Raw genomic sequence first — 16,529 nt, 5'->3', positions numbered from 1 at the left:
CTCCACATTCTAAACCATGCACACACTCAAATGTCCCTGGTGTAATGTAAAACAGAATCAAACAAACCCCAAAATGTTCCAATTTTGACATTATTTGCTTCTATGAATGCTCTGTATTATTTCCCTTAGCCAAAATACATGGTCTGACAATACAAACATCCATTAAGAATGTATTCCTCAGAGAAGTCAAAATTTTCTTGCATTATTTTTTTTTGCTCAAATAGATTTCTGGAAACTGTCCAGAGATCATACCATAGAAGAAAATGGAAGTGAAAAAGTATGTCCGTGTGCTCGTTTTTGAGCTCTTTTCACCCAAAGATACCTAGTTGACAAAATTAACACTCCATTCAACAGAGGATCTGACAACATCCAAAAAAAGGTCATGTTTGGATGACTATTTTACCACATGTACTTCAGATCACATACATTTTCTACACATTGCTATGTCAATTGATAACGCCATCTTGTCCCAGTATATGTATACATTTAGCTTTGTTATGCTCTTTGGGGGAGATGACTACGTACACGAAAATAATTTGGAAAGCTTTTTCAAACTCTTTCGTCCCCAGTCAAGATTTTGCCTGTGCTAATTTGATTGGCCATTTCCAATAGTCATCTGGATGTGACCCCTAATCGGATGTTGTCAGATCCTCTTATCAAACGCAGTGATAATAAGGATTTGTATTTTAATCAGGTTGAGCTACAAAATGCACCATTTTCAGCCATTTTTGCCAAATTTAACACGGTATACAAAAAGTTCTGGTATTAAACTTTTGTAAATATTTTGCATATCAATAGGGAAAAGGTTGCTCTCTCTAAATGGGGAAGAATATGGGGTGCCTGTGTGCTTACTTTTTTGCCCCATTTAAATATTTGTTATTTTTCAATATTTTAGAGTAAAAAATTAAAGTGTTCAAATTACCATTAAATGTAAAATTAACGAGACAAAAGTGTATCATTTCACACATCAATGCTCAATAATTTGATTACCATGAATCTAGTAAAAATTTACAGCAAAAATTAGCAAAATACAGCTGATAATTTAAAGTGAATAGTCCGGCAATGAATTTTGAACTTCTTCATAAAGTCTACCAGTGCGATTTGGCTGAAACTTGCATTAAATTATCCTGACATGGTAATGTCAAAGTGGTGTTATTTTTCGGGTTGATCAGAAATCCAAAATGGCTGTCACAGCCGCCATTTTGAAAACACTTTTTGAATTTCTTCTCAAGTTCTACTGGTGCGATTTGGTTGAAACTTGCATGAACTGATGACATAGTCCTGACCAAGTTTTGTTACTTTTTGGGTCGATCCGAAATCCAAGATGGCCATCAGCGTGAAAACAAATTGAGCTGTGCGATTTGGCTGAAACCTGCCTGAAAGGATCACGATATGATCTTGACAAATTGTTGTTACATCTCTGGTTGTTCGAAAACATGACGACCATGACACCATATCTAATTAATTTCTGAATATTGCCCAGGTAGTCAGATGACCGTTATTAAGGCCCTTGGGCCTCTTGTTCTCTCATATCTCAACATTTTATTGCAATGTTATTACTATGATTTTCCGCCATTTTGAAAGTCAGTTCAAAAGAAACACCACTTCAAGTCAATTATCCATACATGAAACTGCATGGTATTTTCAACTCAATTCCCATTGTTTGTATATAGTTTCCAAAAAATTAAATTGTTAAACTATACCCAAAAAATAGTAATTTTGTTAACACTGTGATGTCACCTGACTTTATTGCATGGGTAGCCATGCAATACAGCCTCAGGCGACAACAAGGAATTGCCCTAGAACAGCCAGTATTACATGTGTAGATATGAGAGAAATATAGCGTAAACATGCAAGGGAGACAATCCTTCAATACTAGTTACATGTAAAGACTTAAGGACAAACTACCAAAGAGACAATTTGAATATTATTCAAATTTTTTAGTTAGTTTAATTTTTACGTGTTTTAATGTTTGCCTATTTTACTGACAATTATAATTCTCAAATCACTGTGAAAATGTTCTAGATTTGTGTATGATCACCACAAAAATAGTTTGGTTTACATCAGTCCACCTTAAATGATAAAGGGTCATCATTAGAAGTTACAAATATCCACAGGATACTGAGGATAGAAAGACCGAACACCAGGTACATAGGAAGAGGAAACAACTCATATGTCAATACTGATATATAATTTATTAACAAAAACAAATTGCAAATAATTGTATGCTTCAAAAAACACTAGTATCTACTCGGAAGAAACATTCAACTCATAACATAAGAAAGCATGGAATTCGGTTTTCACAACTTGCATACTGAACCTGTGGTTCCTTTCTATATAATACTGTATCAAATTTAGGATTTTTTTCTTGTCATCCGTCAGTATTTTTCTTTCATTGAGACTCTCTAAATAAACAATTAAGATTTCTGGAGAATGACATACTACTAATGGACAGGAAACAATGTCTTCCAAACAGAATCCATGACTTTTTAAAACCTCAAGATTTTCGACGACCTCTTTTTCGTGTTTTACAACCAAGCTTTTCACATCATTATCTACAGCATGGTCTTTTAAACATTCGTAGAATTCCCAGTGTTTCTTTGATTTAGATCTAGAGAAAATCTTATTGCTATAACAGAATCTAAGAATTTTTTCTAAATCCAGTTTCACAACTTCTTCTCCAACTTCAGCAGTATGTTCAAGAAGAGACACAAATTTTTCATAACTCATTCGATTCAAAATATTATATTTGTCATATTTAGCAATGTCCTCTTCAGAAAAATAAATGCCTTTACTTTCAAAATATTTCACAATATTTTCTCTGTTAGTGATAGAATGGGTCCAGGCATATGTGTCAGACTTGTGACTGTCTGCTGTGCTATTTTTTGCATGGAGAAAATAGCGAATCAACCAACGATCACCGGTATAGAATTCCACAGGTGGTCGACACATACTTGAAGGCTCATTTTTAATCATATCTAAAATTGTATTCAGTTTCTTATGTTTCAAAGAAAGTATTTCATGATGAGAGATCACTTGTGGAATAGAATATCCATGTTGTCTAAGTGTGTAGATTTTAGAAACGGTTTGGCCCCAGCTGTTTCTGTATTTCAATTTAGAAATCTTTGCCAAATGCACCAACTCCACCGATTTACACTCCAAAGCAGATGAATGCTTTGTGATGTCTTGTACGTTCCATTCATGTTTATTTCCTCCATTTCTCAGTTTTGTCCCAATAACCTTTTGACCTTCTGATAGCATGTACTGAAAGATAGAAAATTAGGGTCAATAAAACTCATATAAAAAGTTCAATCTGTATGAAGGCAACTAAAAAGGGGGGACAAAATCCATAAAGACCTTCATTACAATAATGAAAGTGAATATTCAATGTATAGCTGCATTATCCAAAACTATCTATAAAGGCATTTGTAAAATGTCAATAGTGTATTCCATCTTTGCATATTACAGAGTTACATGTAGCTCCTTTGCGGGTAGGTATCGATTAGTTTGTGTACGCAGTTCATGTCGTTGTCTTTGAAAAGTATGATTTATACCTTACTGCAAGGGCAAATGTCTCTGTAATATGCAAATACAGAATATCCAAATGAAGGCTATTGATCAACAAAGCAGAGAAATAGAGGTCTACAGTAGAACTCATGTAATTCTAATAGTGACTTTTATTGACCAGTAGCCTCCAAGGTCTTACCATCCCAGATCTCTATAAGTGTTTCCAACTGCATTTTTTTGTTTATTTTTTCTTTTCTCAGTCTTTTGTGAGGAAACAAATCTTCACTATCGACAACTGTAATGGAAACTTTGCATGTCATTAACCTAAGAGTTTAATCACTGATATGTTTCAATTACAATTGTTAATTAACCAGTACACTGTAGTTTCTAGCTAGCCATAAAAATATCTTAAATCCCCTCTTCCCACTCCCCTCTATTGAGTAATTGTAATTGAAAGACCATTCACTTACTTTTTCATCTAAAGCAATCCTACATGAAGCTGATATAATTTGCACATACTGCCTTTGCCTGCATTGTAGAAGATTTCTTCTGAAATTTTCCATGAAACAATTCATTTTGCTGATTGTTCATTTATACTGCAAAGATGCTTTGTGTAATAAATGTCAGGTGAAAAGAGCTAGTCTGAGAGAAAGTATGTAAATCTTTCCATCAAAGGGTCCATTCACCACTCACTTTTCAAGTTCTGAAATTGAAAATAACACTGATGAGTCATTGTTCACAATAAATATAATTTGTCACATAAGAACAGTCTGTTTGGTTTACTTGCTTACTTCTACCATATTAAGAGGATGTTATTCAACTCCCAGAATATCAAATAAACATTGCAACTGTCGAACAACATATAGGACTTCCAGGTAATTAACACATCTTGATTAACTTTAGTAGGAGTGCACATTACTTTAACCCAAACTTCCTTTTTTTTCAGTGTCTCATTAGCATTTGTCATTACTGTATCACTAATACTAGATTGCCATACTTCTATGCTTCACCACCTTTTGATGCCAAAGCTGTTTTCAAAATTAACAATGTTTTTTTTAATTTACTGTGTAGCAGGTTTTAATTTGTATCTAGTAATATGCACGCTAGATGGAATGTCCCTTTAGTTCAGTCAGTAGAGCGGTGGACCAGTAAGTCTGGGGTTGCAGGTTCGAGTCACGACCAGACACTTTTGATCATTAATCATCCTCGATATTCCAGGGGTACCGACCACTTACAATCTCTACACCCCTGGCTTATCTCATACTATGAAGACAACAGAATAGAACAGGTAATTTAGTCATTTGATGTACATCAAAAGAGCTGTATAACAGTAGTCTTCAAAGGAAATCTTTGCTAGCCTGTGATTGATCAAATGTTTTCCGCTGAGCTGCCTTCATATTTACTATGAGATAGTCCAGGGGTGTAGAGATTGTGTGTGATCGGAACCCCTGGGCTGGAGTATCGATGATGATCATTAATACGTAGTGTTGATATTTAATATTATTGGATTACAGTAGAAGACTGCAACTTTAGGCCTAATGAAGTGCAACAAGTTGGGGACACTCCCATATATGCAGGATAGTCCTGCATTTGAGTAACAGTCCTGTATTTGAGGGATAAATTTTTTACACAAATTCAGGATTTTGTGAAATGAAAATGGATAAAGTTGTTTTAAAATTTTGTATCAAAAAGTGCATCATAATTTTTAGATAGCTATGTAACTGATTGAAGACTCTATGTTTTTGTGTCTGAACTATTGAATTCTATTATTTCACTATAAATGTCATAAAGTGACAATTTAGGTGCTCTCCATAGACTACAGTGTATAGCCATATGGGAAATTTAGTGCAAATAATGGCATGGTTGATTGCATTTTACCTGTGTTCTATTTTAGCCCCATAGTAAGCAATAGAGGTAATTTTGTTTGTGACTATTACCAACATTTAGAAAATAAAATTTGTTTCTATGTGAGAAATAATGTGGAAAGTTGTTTTAGTGATGTTACCATGTAAAAATTATGGTTCCCTATTTTGATAAACATGTTTAAATTAACTTTATCCATTTTCATTTCACAGAATCCTGCATTTGTGTAACAAAATTATCCCTCATATACAGGACTGTTACTCAAATGCAGGACTATCCTGCATATACGCACAGGCGTCTGCATCTGGTTTTGGAAAAACAAAATATCCTACCCATTATATAGTAGGGGTAGGTTATTATATTTTTATCTTCTTCTTCCAATTTAAAGGGCCACTACCTTTCCGGAGCAAAATTTATAGGTTTCTTAAAAACATTAATAACGAAAGAAAATATATATCGATGGCTTAAGATGAGGTTACAACACCAAACATATGCAAGATTTCCTGTCTAATGTACGATAACAGTGGAAATTCATTTCGCTGTTTTGCCGTCTGGCGCAGTGATAGTCAACTGCCGCGCGGCATTTAGGACCACGGCGGGAAACATAAAACGACCCGCGTTATGAAAATTAACATTTTATCTATTCTAATTAAACAGTTCTGAAGGTGGTGATAAGTGTGCTAGTAAACGTATAGTTAATAACTTCTGCGACTCTACAAAAATATTGATCTCGTTTCACATTCCTATTTTAAAAATTAAAAGCTGTTTCGGAAAGGTAGTGGCCCTTTAAGGGACAGGCTCAAAGGTTCGAGTGCATTTGTCCCTTGGAGGTGGCATCAATATATTATGTATGGGTTTTTTTATGTTATATAGATAAAAACAGGCCGTGTATATTATTATGGGAGGTTGTGTCTAGCCAGGGTTGTCCGCAACTTGTCCAGGACAGGCTCCTGAGCTAGAGATGTTGGTAGCGAGTTCCACTTGATGATGGTACGAGGGAAGAATGAAAATTTGCAGCGGTTTTTTTTAGAAGGTATCTGATTTAATCTGTGTGCACCTCTTGTTCTCCTGCTACCTAATGTTATATGTTAATGTGATGGGTCGATATCCACATGCTTATTTATGATTTTGTGTAGCATGGTAATTCTGTCTTTAGCTCTTCTTGTAGCAGGGGTTCCCAGTTTAATGATGTTATCATGTTGGTGACACAACCTGGTTCCCTAATTCTATATTGGTTGTAAACATACCTTGCAGCCGTCTCTAGATGTTTTCGAGTGCTAGGATTTGATCTGATGTGTATGGATCCCAGCAGGATGCTGCATATTCGAGATATGGTCTTACAAGTGTGGTGTATGTGGCTGCTTTTACTTTCATTGTGCATGATGACATATTGCGTCTAAGGAATCCTAAAGTTTTGTTGGCCTTATTTGTTTTGGTATGAATGTGTGTGTTCCAATTTAGGTCATGGTTGATGGTGACCCCTAGATATTTTCCAGATTCTATATTATTTAAAATTTGGTTGTGTAGTGTGCAATTGAATTTAATAGGGTTTTTCTTCCTGGATATGTTAATGACAGCACACTTCTTAGCATTAAATTGCATTTACCATTTATTTTCCCAGTCATCAAGTGATTTCAGGTCATTTTCCAGTTTCTGACAGTCTTGCAGTGAGGAGATTGCTGAGTAGAGAAGGCAATCATCAGCAAATAATTTAATTTACAAGAAACAGAGTCTACTATATCGTTAATGAATACGAGAAAGAAAAGTGGGCCTACCACTGTTCCCTGGGGAACCCCAAAGAGGACTTGGGCCCTATCTGAGTATGTTCCATTCAGTACATTGGTATTTAGCACACTGATAAGTCAAAGACCCACTATAGACTATTAGTACATCACGTGACAGAATACAGTATTCTGATTGGCTACACACATGGGTACTATTTGCAATAGTGCCCGGGCAGGCAGGCACTATTGAAGTGGTACGATATTGAACGTGAATGTATTGTGACGTCATCACTAGTTGACGTCATTATAACATTGCACTTCGACCAAGACGTCAAGATGGCGGACATGCTGTTGTGTGCAGGGATGGAACCAAATGTTGCTTTTCTACAAAGCACTCATGTTCTACTGATCTACTTTTAATCTTCATGAAGCTGAATCCCGTTTTAAAGAAATACAGATTTCAACGACAATTCATATCTTGCACTTTTAATGTAACAACGTGGTGTGGAAATGAAGATAGCGTTGCAAGGTGTCGCTTCATGTCTGGCTTGAGGTGAGTCTGTTACGATGACATGAAAATGGGTCTCATGTGAGGGTGATGTACTAAACCCATTATGGCCTGTTTGAGAGGGCACTATTGCCTCATAGTATTACCTCTTGATGGTATAGTGCCCTCGCCTTTGGCTCGTGCACAATTCCATCCCTCGACAATACTATGAGGCAATAGTGCTCTCTCAACCAGGCCATAATAGTATTTATTATACCTTCGCTTCTTTTTCACTATATAAAGAGTAGAGAATATAAATGCTATTCAAATCCAGTCTTTTAAAACCACTATTTACCGGGTAAATAGTCATTCGAACTATTTACCTGAAAATGAGCTATTTACCTGCATTCAAATTTTCGCGGACTTTTGCTTAATCATGAATTTGATTGGATAACGCATTGGGAGTACTTAATTTGGAACCTCTCTGACTGTATCTCATTCCCAACCAAAAAATCACAAAGCGCTTAGGTGATCTAGATTTGACGCTGCAGACGACAACTTGTTTACAACACGGCCTCCAGATTTGACAACCTATACTAGGAATCTTTCGAAAAATTGTTGACCGATAGGGACAGTGGAAATACATAGCAGTTCATATTCAAAGGACTACGTACGAGAAAATTCACTGGGCACTATCGATGACATGGAATGTGGAACAAGTGAAAATATCAACAGGTTATATGTTATAGCATTTTTCTCAACGGTATAATAAAACACTTATTGAATGTGTTTATTCGAGAAATGTCACTTTTATTGTCCCCCTTGACACAACTATTTCCCTCGGCTTCGCCTCGGGAAATAGTTTATGTCTCGGGGGACAATAAAAGTGCTATTTCCCTCATACCCATTCAATAACTGTATAATATATATATATATTAGTCTATAGGCCTAATGGGTCTTTGACTTATCAGCGTGCTAAATACCTATGATTCTGTATAACCTTTTTGATGTCTGTCATTTAGGAAAGAAGAAACCCAATTAACCACGTTTGGGTTGATACCATAGTATTTTAATTTAGATAACAGTCTGGATTGTGGAACTTTGTCAAAAGCCTTGGAAAAATCAAGCAGAAAAAAAATCAAACCAGAAGCAGACGCCTGTAATATACGGGAGAGTCCTGTGCAAGTGACAGCGATATGGTAGGCCTAATTCCAGTGATACTAATAGAGAAAATGTCAATCTGAAATCGGGACGCGCATACGAGAAACTATGGGCGGACACAATGTCAAACAAATTAATATGACGGTGGGCAATACAGTCAATAAACCTACTAGCCTAGCAACCTATATCCGTCGAAATGGGGCACGTTACTCATAACTGTGTAACCCATTTTGACGAAGGTTACGAGTTGTGCCATCCACGTAGACAAAACATTTGACAAGTAATATCATGATTTGGGTTTTAGCCTTTTTCAAAAACGACCCAGTTTATGTATATCCAATTAGCTCAATATATACCGGAATTTCACCGTTTCCAAACATTCCTCCAATATGCTATTCCTCAGCTCCGATCAAGCATTCGTCTGACACAGATTGCTAAACTATTAACCAACCAGGACCAGGCGAGGTGCAAAATAGCGCCTGCTGGTGTTGGGATGGGCTAACTAATAGCGGTCATAAAAGCACATGACACCAAACAGTCCATTTGGTTTATTTAGAGAACAATAAAATATTCTAACATTATTAAATTTGACCGAAGTACCGATCGGAGAATCTTTATAGGCTACTATTTATATAATTTTTATAATATTGTTGTTGAATGACATTATTATATCATATAGTCACTTTGACAGACTTTGTGATTCCATAAAATAGCTGATTTAGTTTGTGTATAATCCGAGAAATATAGATAATATCAGAGATTTACTATCTATGTCTCTGGCCATATAATCCTTTGCACATATATATATACGCGTAGTACTGATTTTTTTCAACTTTTGTAAAAACTTTGTATGGTTTACTTGTATAAGTAAAATTCGTATATCCAATTATACATGTAATAATTGGATATACGAATTTTACTTATACAAGTAAACCATACAAACGTTAATCCATTTTGATATGGAAAATATTTCATTATTGTTGTACATTGTGCAGGAAGCCATCCTAGCCCTCCGATGACTTTTTGGAAAATGAAACTAAGATCGCCTAACCATGATTCCACACACCTCTAACTAGCACATGCGGACATGAAGTAAGCATGCAAGGTGATCATCAATCTAGGTGATCATGGGCTACATCGAAAACCTTCCTCTGTCTTATCAAAATTATTCATAGTCGCGCGCAAATTCCATGTTCAAAGCGCTTCGTGTTGAATTTGTCTCGGTCCAGCTGGCATTTATTGGCTATGGATGACAACTGAAAGACGTTCAATGCTTATATTTACATAATTAATTTTTCTTTGTTTTCATACCAAATCTGGCTTTCTGATTGGCCAATATTTTTTTTGCATTTAAGCATTGATGTCACTATTGTTTAATTTGTTTTATCGGGGTATGAAAAAAAAATGGAATGCACTACAGTTAACATTAAATTAACATTAACAGCTAACATTAAAGGCCCATAACCTTTCCGGGGCAAAAAATAAAGGTTTCTTAAAAAACATTAATAACGTCAGAAAATGCTTACCGATGACCTAAGATAAGGTTACGACACCAAACATATGCAAGATTTCCTGCGTAATATATGAAAACAGTGGAAAGGAAAGTCAATTCGCTGTTTTGCCGTCTGGCGCAGTTGACGACGGCGGGAAACATAATACGACCCGCGTTATGAAAATAAACATTTTATTTATTTTAATCAAATCGTTCAGAAGGTTATGATCAATGTAGTATTAACGGTTAGTTAATACTTTTTAAGACTCTACAAAATTATCGATCTTGTTTTACATTCCCATTTTAAAAATTAAAAGCCATTTCGGAAGGGAAGTGGGCCTTTAAAGGCCCTCGACCATTCCAATACTTAAACTGGGAATGTACAAAGAGATCGATCATTTCATCGAGTTGCAAAAGTTATTAACTTATCGTTAATACTACACGTATCATCAGCTTGTGAATAATTTTATTTCAATAAATAAGATGCTAGTTTTCATAACGCGGGTCGTCTTATGTTTCCCGCCGTCGTTCTAAATACCGCGCGGTAGTTGGCTATCACTGCGCAAGACGACAAAACAGCGAAATGACTCTCCACTGTTATCATATACATGTATATTTCACAGGAAATCTTGCGTATGTTTGTGTTGTAACCTCATCTTAGGCCATGGGTATATATTTTTTTGACATTATTTATGTTTTCGAGAAACCTTTATGTTTTACCTCCGGAAAGGTATTGGGCCTTTAATTGTTAAAGTAATTTTACTTTACTATATTTGACTCAATTTAAAGGTAATATTTCAAACTCGATCCTAAGGAAAGGGTTCTTTAAATGCTGCCAAACACTCGACAAGCCTCGTGTTTGACAAAGAATCTTACTCATCGGGTTGGAATCGTCCCTGTTTCACCCTCAAGGGGGGGGGGGGGGGGTAACAACTATAAGATTATATTAGTCTATTTTTTAACCAACAGACACAAACTTGCATAGGAAAAATGAAGCATCCGCTGATTTGTCTTCCTTGTCGACAGGCTGACCAAAAGGCACTGCCAAATATGAAAGCTTATGTAAGTCAAATAAGGCATCTATACGTGTATGTACATAGATGTTCACCGAAGTGGATAAAAGCCTAGGGCAAAAACTTCCATTCCCTGTTGTTTACCTGTTGAAGGTAATGCAACTAAGCATTTAAGAAGTATAATGCTATATATACTATATATAATGTATACTCTAGAAATTAAAACAGTCAGGAGCTGAAAACCTAGTTTTATTTTTTTTAATTGTCCTTTGTTACTTTATCAAATTATTCGTGTATGAATTCATTTGTTAGCAATAGCACGCATGTTACAAAGCAAATTTGTTACTTACTAAAGCCGCTCTATATGACGCTAAACTCCCAGGCCATGGCGTATTGCCCGACCCCTCGGGGTTGAAGATAATGACAGGAATGATAAATCACTCACTGCACTTTACATGTATACAAGGAATCGATATACCAGGAATTAATATACACTGATTAACTGTCCACAGTCAGCTTCGATTATTTCTCCGTGGAAATTGGTGGTCAAAGGTAATTATACGTCATGAATATTGTCACAAACATATACCTTGTATGTTGTGTAACGGCACTATTGTATTGATGTCATATCAAAATATGTCGTCGAACTGTTAGTGTCTCGATAGAATCCTAAACAGAAGCGAAATTGGAATTGAAAGTGTTGTCTATATTTCCATAAACATTAGTTATGTGGTAAATAGAATCTTACACTTTTGGCTACATAATACGATATTTTAAAAACACGTGGCAAATCAACTTATTAGAACTACATGTTTTACATATTTACTCGTACATGTATACCTTTTCTCCATTGTTTATTAGAAACACAGACATTTTTTCTGGATTTGTTGAATCATAACGCACGTTTTAATTCACGTCATTTTGATAAAAAAAATAGCACACCTTACGATAACAGTTTGCGCTTTGTCTTAAAATCTTTTAGAAAGTGACATAAATATCACTGGCATCTTTTGTATCAATAACAGTAACGCAATAAATGTCTAGGAGATAATGTTGTTTTTATTGATAGGTTGTTCAGACTGTATTAAGTTGGTTTTTTACATGATTTCCTACAACCTCGTCAGATAATATGTTTCAGAGATGGCGCTGTGTTACTGTATAAGCTTTTCATATTATTTCTGGATTGAAATTGGTTTACATTTATTAGCCACATTGATATCAGTATGATATAAATATTATAGTGTCACTACTAGGGATATTTACAATATACGGACAAGTATTTGAAGGGAGCAATCATTATTCATTATTGCAGATTTAAATAGTCACGTCTAAAAATAGTAAATGTTATATCATACAAATATGTACAGATATTCTGTATCAACCTGTATCACGCCCGTCAGTTGCCCCTCATACAAGTAGTGATATATCAGATAGCGACATCAGAATGGCTATATATCCTTCAATGAAAAAGAAGTAGACAAAGAAACACAAGAAAACTAAATCCAGAAAAGAACTAAGAAAGGAAAACGAGAAATTTACTAGAAAAAAACTACGTTGATTTTGTGTTCTTAATTTTAATTTGTAATTTATACACACATAGAACAAAATTGGTATGATAAAAGTTATGAGAAATATTCCTTCTATATTTACTATTCACCTTAGTCAATGCTCGCTCCGAAGAACCACACTAATGACTAGCGTACAGCTCCGCTCCTTTACGGTTCACCCAGGTACACACACAGGGACCTGGCATGAAAATTTTAAACTAACAGAATACATATGAATATATTATAGTATCTATAATTTATACATAGTATTCTGTTAGTTTTAAAAAAATCGTGCCAGGTCCCTGTGGGTACACACATGTGCACGAAATCTTGCATTATAGGTCAAACAGAGCTACCAGATACTACATTGAACTACACAAATCAAATCAAAATAAGTTACGATAACATTAGTTTTATTATAGATTGAAAAAAATCATCAATTTTTATAAATAATGATCACTCCTCTTCAAATACGTATCCGTATACGAATGCTTAATGTAAATAGCCCTTATTCGATCATCCTTAGAGCATTTCGACACACACATCGATCGGCAACATGACAAGGGATTGGGTACAAGTTATTACAGCTTAACGAAAACCCTCTCCTAAAACACAACAAACTGAATATATACATGATATATACGTGTATTAATTAGAGTGAGAAATAAATGAACCAAAATATTTTTCTAAAACCTGCTTCTGGACCCAATGTAATTGTGGACCTGAAGAAATAAATTTGCATTAATTTCATCAGACATGTTTTCGCTTCCATTTAGCTCTAAATTAAGATAAATTGGAACATTCAAGTTAATCAAGAATCCAGATACTGTGTCTGATATATAAAATGGACATTCGAAAAAGTAGTGAAAAGTATTTTCAAGGAAATTCACATCGAACACTTGACTGTGGAGAAGAGTGCAAAGCGTGATTCGTATTGTTTGATTCGTTTAACTCCATTTTAAATATCGTCTTTGCTGAAAAGTAAAAAATAAATAAATAAATGAGTTTTTAATACAGATTTTTGGAAATAAGAGTTTAAATCAAATCCTAAAATAATGAAATATAAAACATACGTCGATGTGCTTGGTTTTGATAACTACACTTGTGTTGTGAATCAATGATCGCTACATGGATCTCTGCTTTTGATTTTACCAGAATTCCACTGTTTACCGTACACATGACAATCTAAAGCAATATCTTCAGGGATTTCAGTCGATCACTAAATCGTCTTTCTGACATTGGCAAGCTGAATACGCAAATCTTACGACTACCGTGTCAGTGTTTCATTAATTTCGTTAAATAGGATAAAATGGATACGTAAAAATACGGTTTTAATTAGATTGGCGATGTTCATAAAGATGGTCATATGACTTGAAATCTATTTTCACTTCTCAACACTAATTTCAATGCAATTTTCAGGGTTAAAGGCAATGAAGTTCCCTAATTCACCGCCGACCTTGACCTTGGCCGAACGCATGCCTTCTGAAATTTGTAAGAAGCACATCCTTACCGGATACCGCCGTCCGAATCAACCATGGATCTATTACGTCATCAGTGTCTTCCATGCCAACAATCAGACGCTCAACGTATGGACGCATGTGATCGGCTTCCTATATATAGCATACAGAACATATGACATCTCCTTGACCTTTGACATTGTATACGACCCCAAGTTTCGACCTTTAGGAGCTGGGTTGCTATGCGAATTGGCACTCCTGGCTGTCAGCTCATTCGCTCACACTTTCGGCGACAAATCAGAAGTAGCTCATTATGCTTGCTTTTGTATGGATTTCAACGCCATAGGAATCTATTCCATGGGTTGTACACTGATAAGTCATACTTACTTTACCAGAGAGAAAGGTCTGGCGACGTTTCTAGTGAAATGGTCAAGGCCTGTATGTATTTATTTAGCAATGCAGTTTTCAGTATTACTTTCTTTTACGAAAATTCGTATTGGAAGAGACCAAAAACTCTGCAAGGTAGTACAATGCTTTGTTGTTTACTCAAGCTATTTTTGGTTTATGTTGCCGTTAATACAACGTTATTTCTGGCCGTCGCATGGTTACCATGACGACAAATTGGGTCTGCATGTATATCACTTGATATCTTTCCAACTCAACATTCTTGTGTATTCTGCTCATGTACCGGAACGCTGGTTTCCAAAATTGTTTGATATCATTGGCCAATCTCACCAGCTACAGCACGTTATCATGGTAGCATTTGTTTATAATTTAATCAACGCGACGCTGGAAGAACTGAAATCGTCGTCCTCTGCCAGATTTATCAAGTTTATGGCAAGAAAACTGGGAACAAAGGAGAATTCGTATGGGGTAGTGATGTTGGTCGTTTATTTTAACTGTCTTGTAATTGCTGTGACCACTCTCTTTGCAATCATTAAAGTAGCACAAAACTCAAAACCGAGTGAGGTGAGTATTTCTAAAGACGCAGAGGATGATAACAACACGACATGTGATCAAACACATATTCCAGACGATGGTCTTTTCGACGGAGACATAAATGTTCCATATTCTTATTTAGGGGGACATTCCAAGTCGATGTTGGATGATAGGTCACTTCAGAAACCCTTAAACGGACTTCATGCTTCTGGATGTCATTATTCAGACAATGAATACCTTAACGACAAATCACAGTAACTATAAAAAGGTCTAAAAACACGATAGTTCTGCTTCAGCCTAACAGCCAATTATTTCCTATTCCAATGAAATATGGGACAAAGTAAACTGTTTTAATTGCAATTTATATAATAATCCCATATACGTTTTTATAACTATTGTAATGGTTCAAACTTTGTGCCAACCTGATTAAAATACAGATCTTATTATCACTACTTTAATAAGAGGATCTGACAACATCCCATAAGGGGTCATGGCCAATCAAATTGCTGCTGCCAGAATCTTTACTGGGAACGAAACTGTTTGAAAACAAAAGTCAGAATCATTTTCATGTACGTAGTCATCTCGTCCATAGAGCACAACAAAGTTAAATGTGTAAGTACACTGGGACGAAATGACGTTAACAATTGACGTAGAAAGGTAATGCACGAACGAACATGACCCACTATAAAATGTTGTCAGATCCTCTATTGAACGGAGTGGTTATAAGGATCTGTATTTTAATCAGACTGACTTTTGCATACATTTTATAATTGTCTTTTATGACGCCATGCCCAATGTGATATCCTTGTGTTTCGTTTTACTTTTCTCCAATACCTCGTGTACCCATATACATTGTACGTGTATATATACATAATGTATATCTGGGATATGTGATGGATATCCTTCCAACTTTGTACATATTTTTTATTAATTGTTATTTTTAGTAATTTTACGCTACAGATTAATATCACCCGATGGCCGGATGTTTTGTTAACAGTAATTTTTAAAGTGGGAGAGTTTGCGCCTTTATCCTTAAAATCTTACGGAATAAAACCAACTTGAATTAAACAATGATTTATGTCATTTCTGTTGTTTTTCATGCCTCCTGTTCAAAACCAATATGTCGATGTACATATAGTTTTTAACAAAACGGAGTTTGTGTTTTTCGTTTATTATAAACCATATAGACATCATCGCGTTATTAAGTAAAATACCGAACTATTCCTTCAAAAATGCCTGTTCATATAAGGCGTATATTGTGACGTCATACGTGTAATTTCAAAGAACAGACGCAACGTCATGAAATATGAGTGTGGCGAACAATAATGGTTGTTTCTAG

The 16,529-nt window shown here is 35.4% G+C and overlaps 2 protein-coding genes across 3 annotated transcripts; one reads left to right on the top strand and one right to left on the bottom strand.

Annotated features, from left to right (window-relative positions):
* Positions 1-2,176: 2,176 nt before the first annotated feature.
* Positions 2,177-9,179, bottom strand: LOC138323203 (uncharacterized). Of its 2 annotated transcripts, none has more exons than XM_069267617.1 (3): positions 9,099-9,179; positions 3,978-4,210; positions 2,177-3,264 (listed from the first exon to the last, which is right to left on the bottom strand). In XM_069267617.1, the coding sequence occupies exons 2-3, from the start codon at positions 4,080-4,082 to the stop codon at positions 2,248-2,250; spliced, it is 1,122 nt and encodes a 373-aa protein (XP_069123718.1). In that variant the 5' UTR covers positions 4,083-4,210; positions 9,099-9,179; the 3' UTR covers positions 2,177-2,247. The 2 variants fall into 2 exon arrangements, with proteins under 2 accessions (XP_069123718.1, XP_069123719.1); XM_069267618.1 differs by lacking the exon at positions 9,099-9,179 and adding an exon at positions 6,977-7,546.
* Positions 9,180-14,213: 5,034 nt separating this feature from the next.
* LOC138324526 (membrane progestin receptor gamma-like) lies at positions 14,214-16,264 on the top strand. The gene has a single exon (XM_069269580.1). It carries the CDS (start codon positions 14,225-14,227, stop codon positions 15,446-15,448), a length of 1,224 nt encoding a protein of 407 aa, XP_069125681.1. The 5' UTR covers positions 14,214-14,224; the 3' UTR covers positions 15,449-16,264.
* Positions 16,265-16,529: the final 265 nt, after the last annotated feature.

This window comes from Argopecten irradians, chromosome 5 (genome assembly GCF_041381155.1).
Source record: "Argopecten irradians isolate NY chromosome 5, Ai_NY, whole genome shotgun sequence".
Classification (NCBI taxonomy): Eukaryota; Metazoa; Mollusca; class Bivalvia; order Pectinida; family Pectinidae; genus Argopecten; species Argopecten irradians.
The sequence above is the reverse complement of the archived record's forward strand: the minus strand, read 5'-3'. Positions and strand labels throughout refer to the sequence as shown.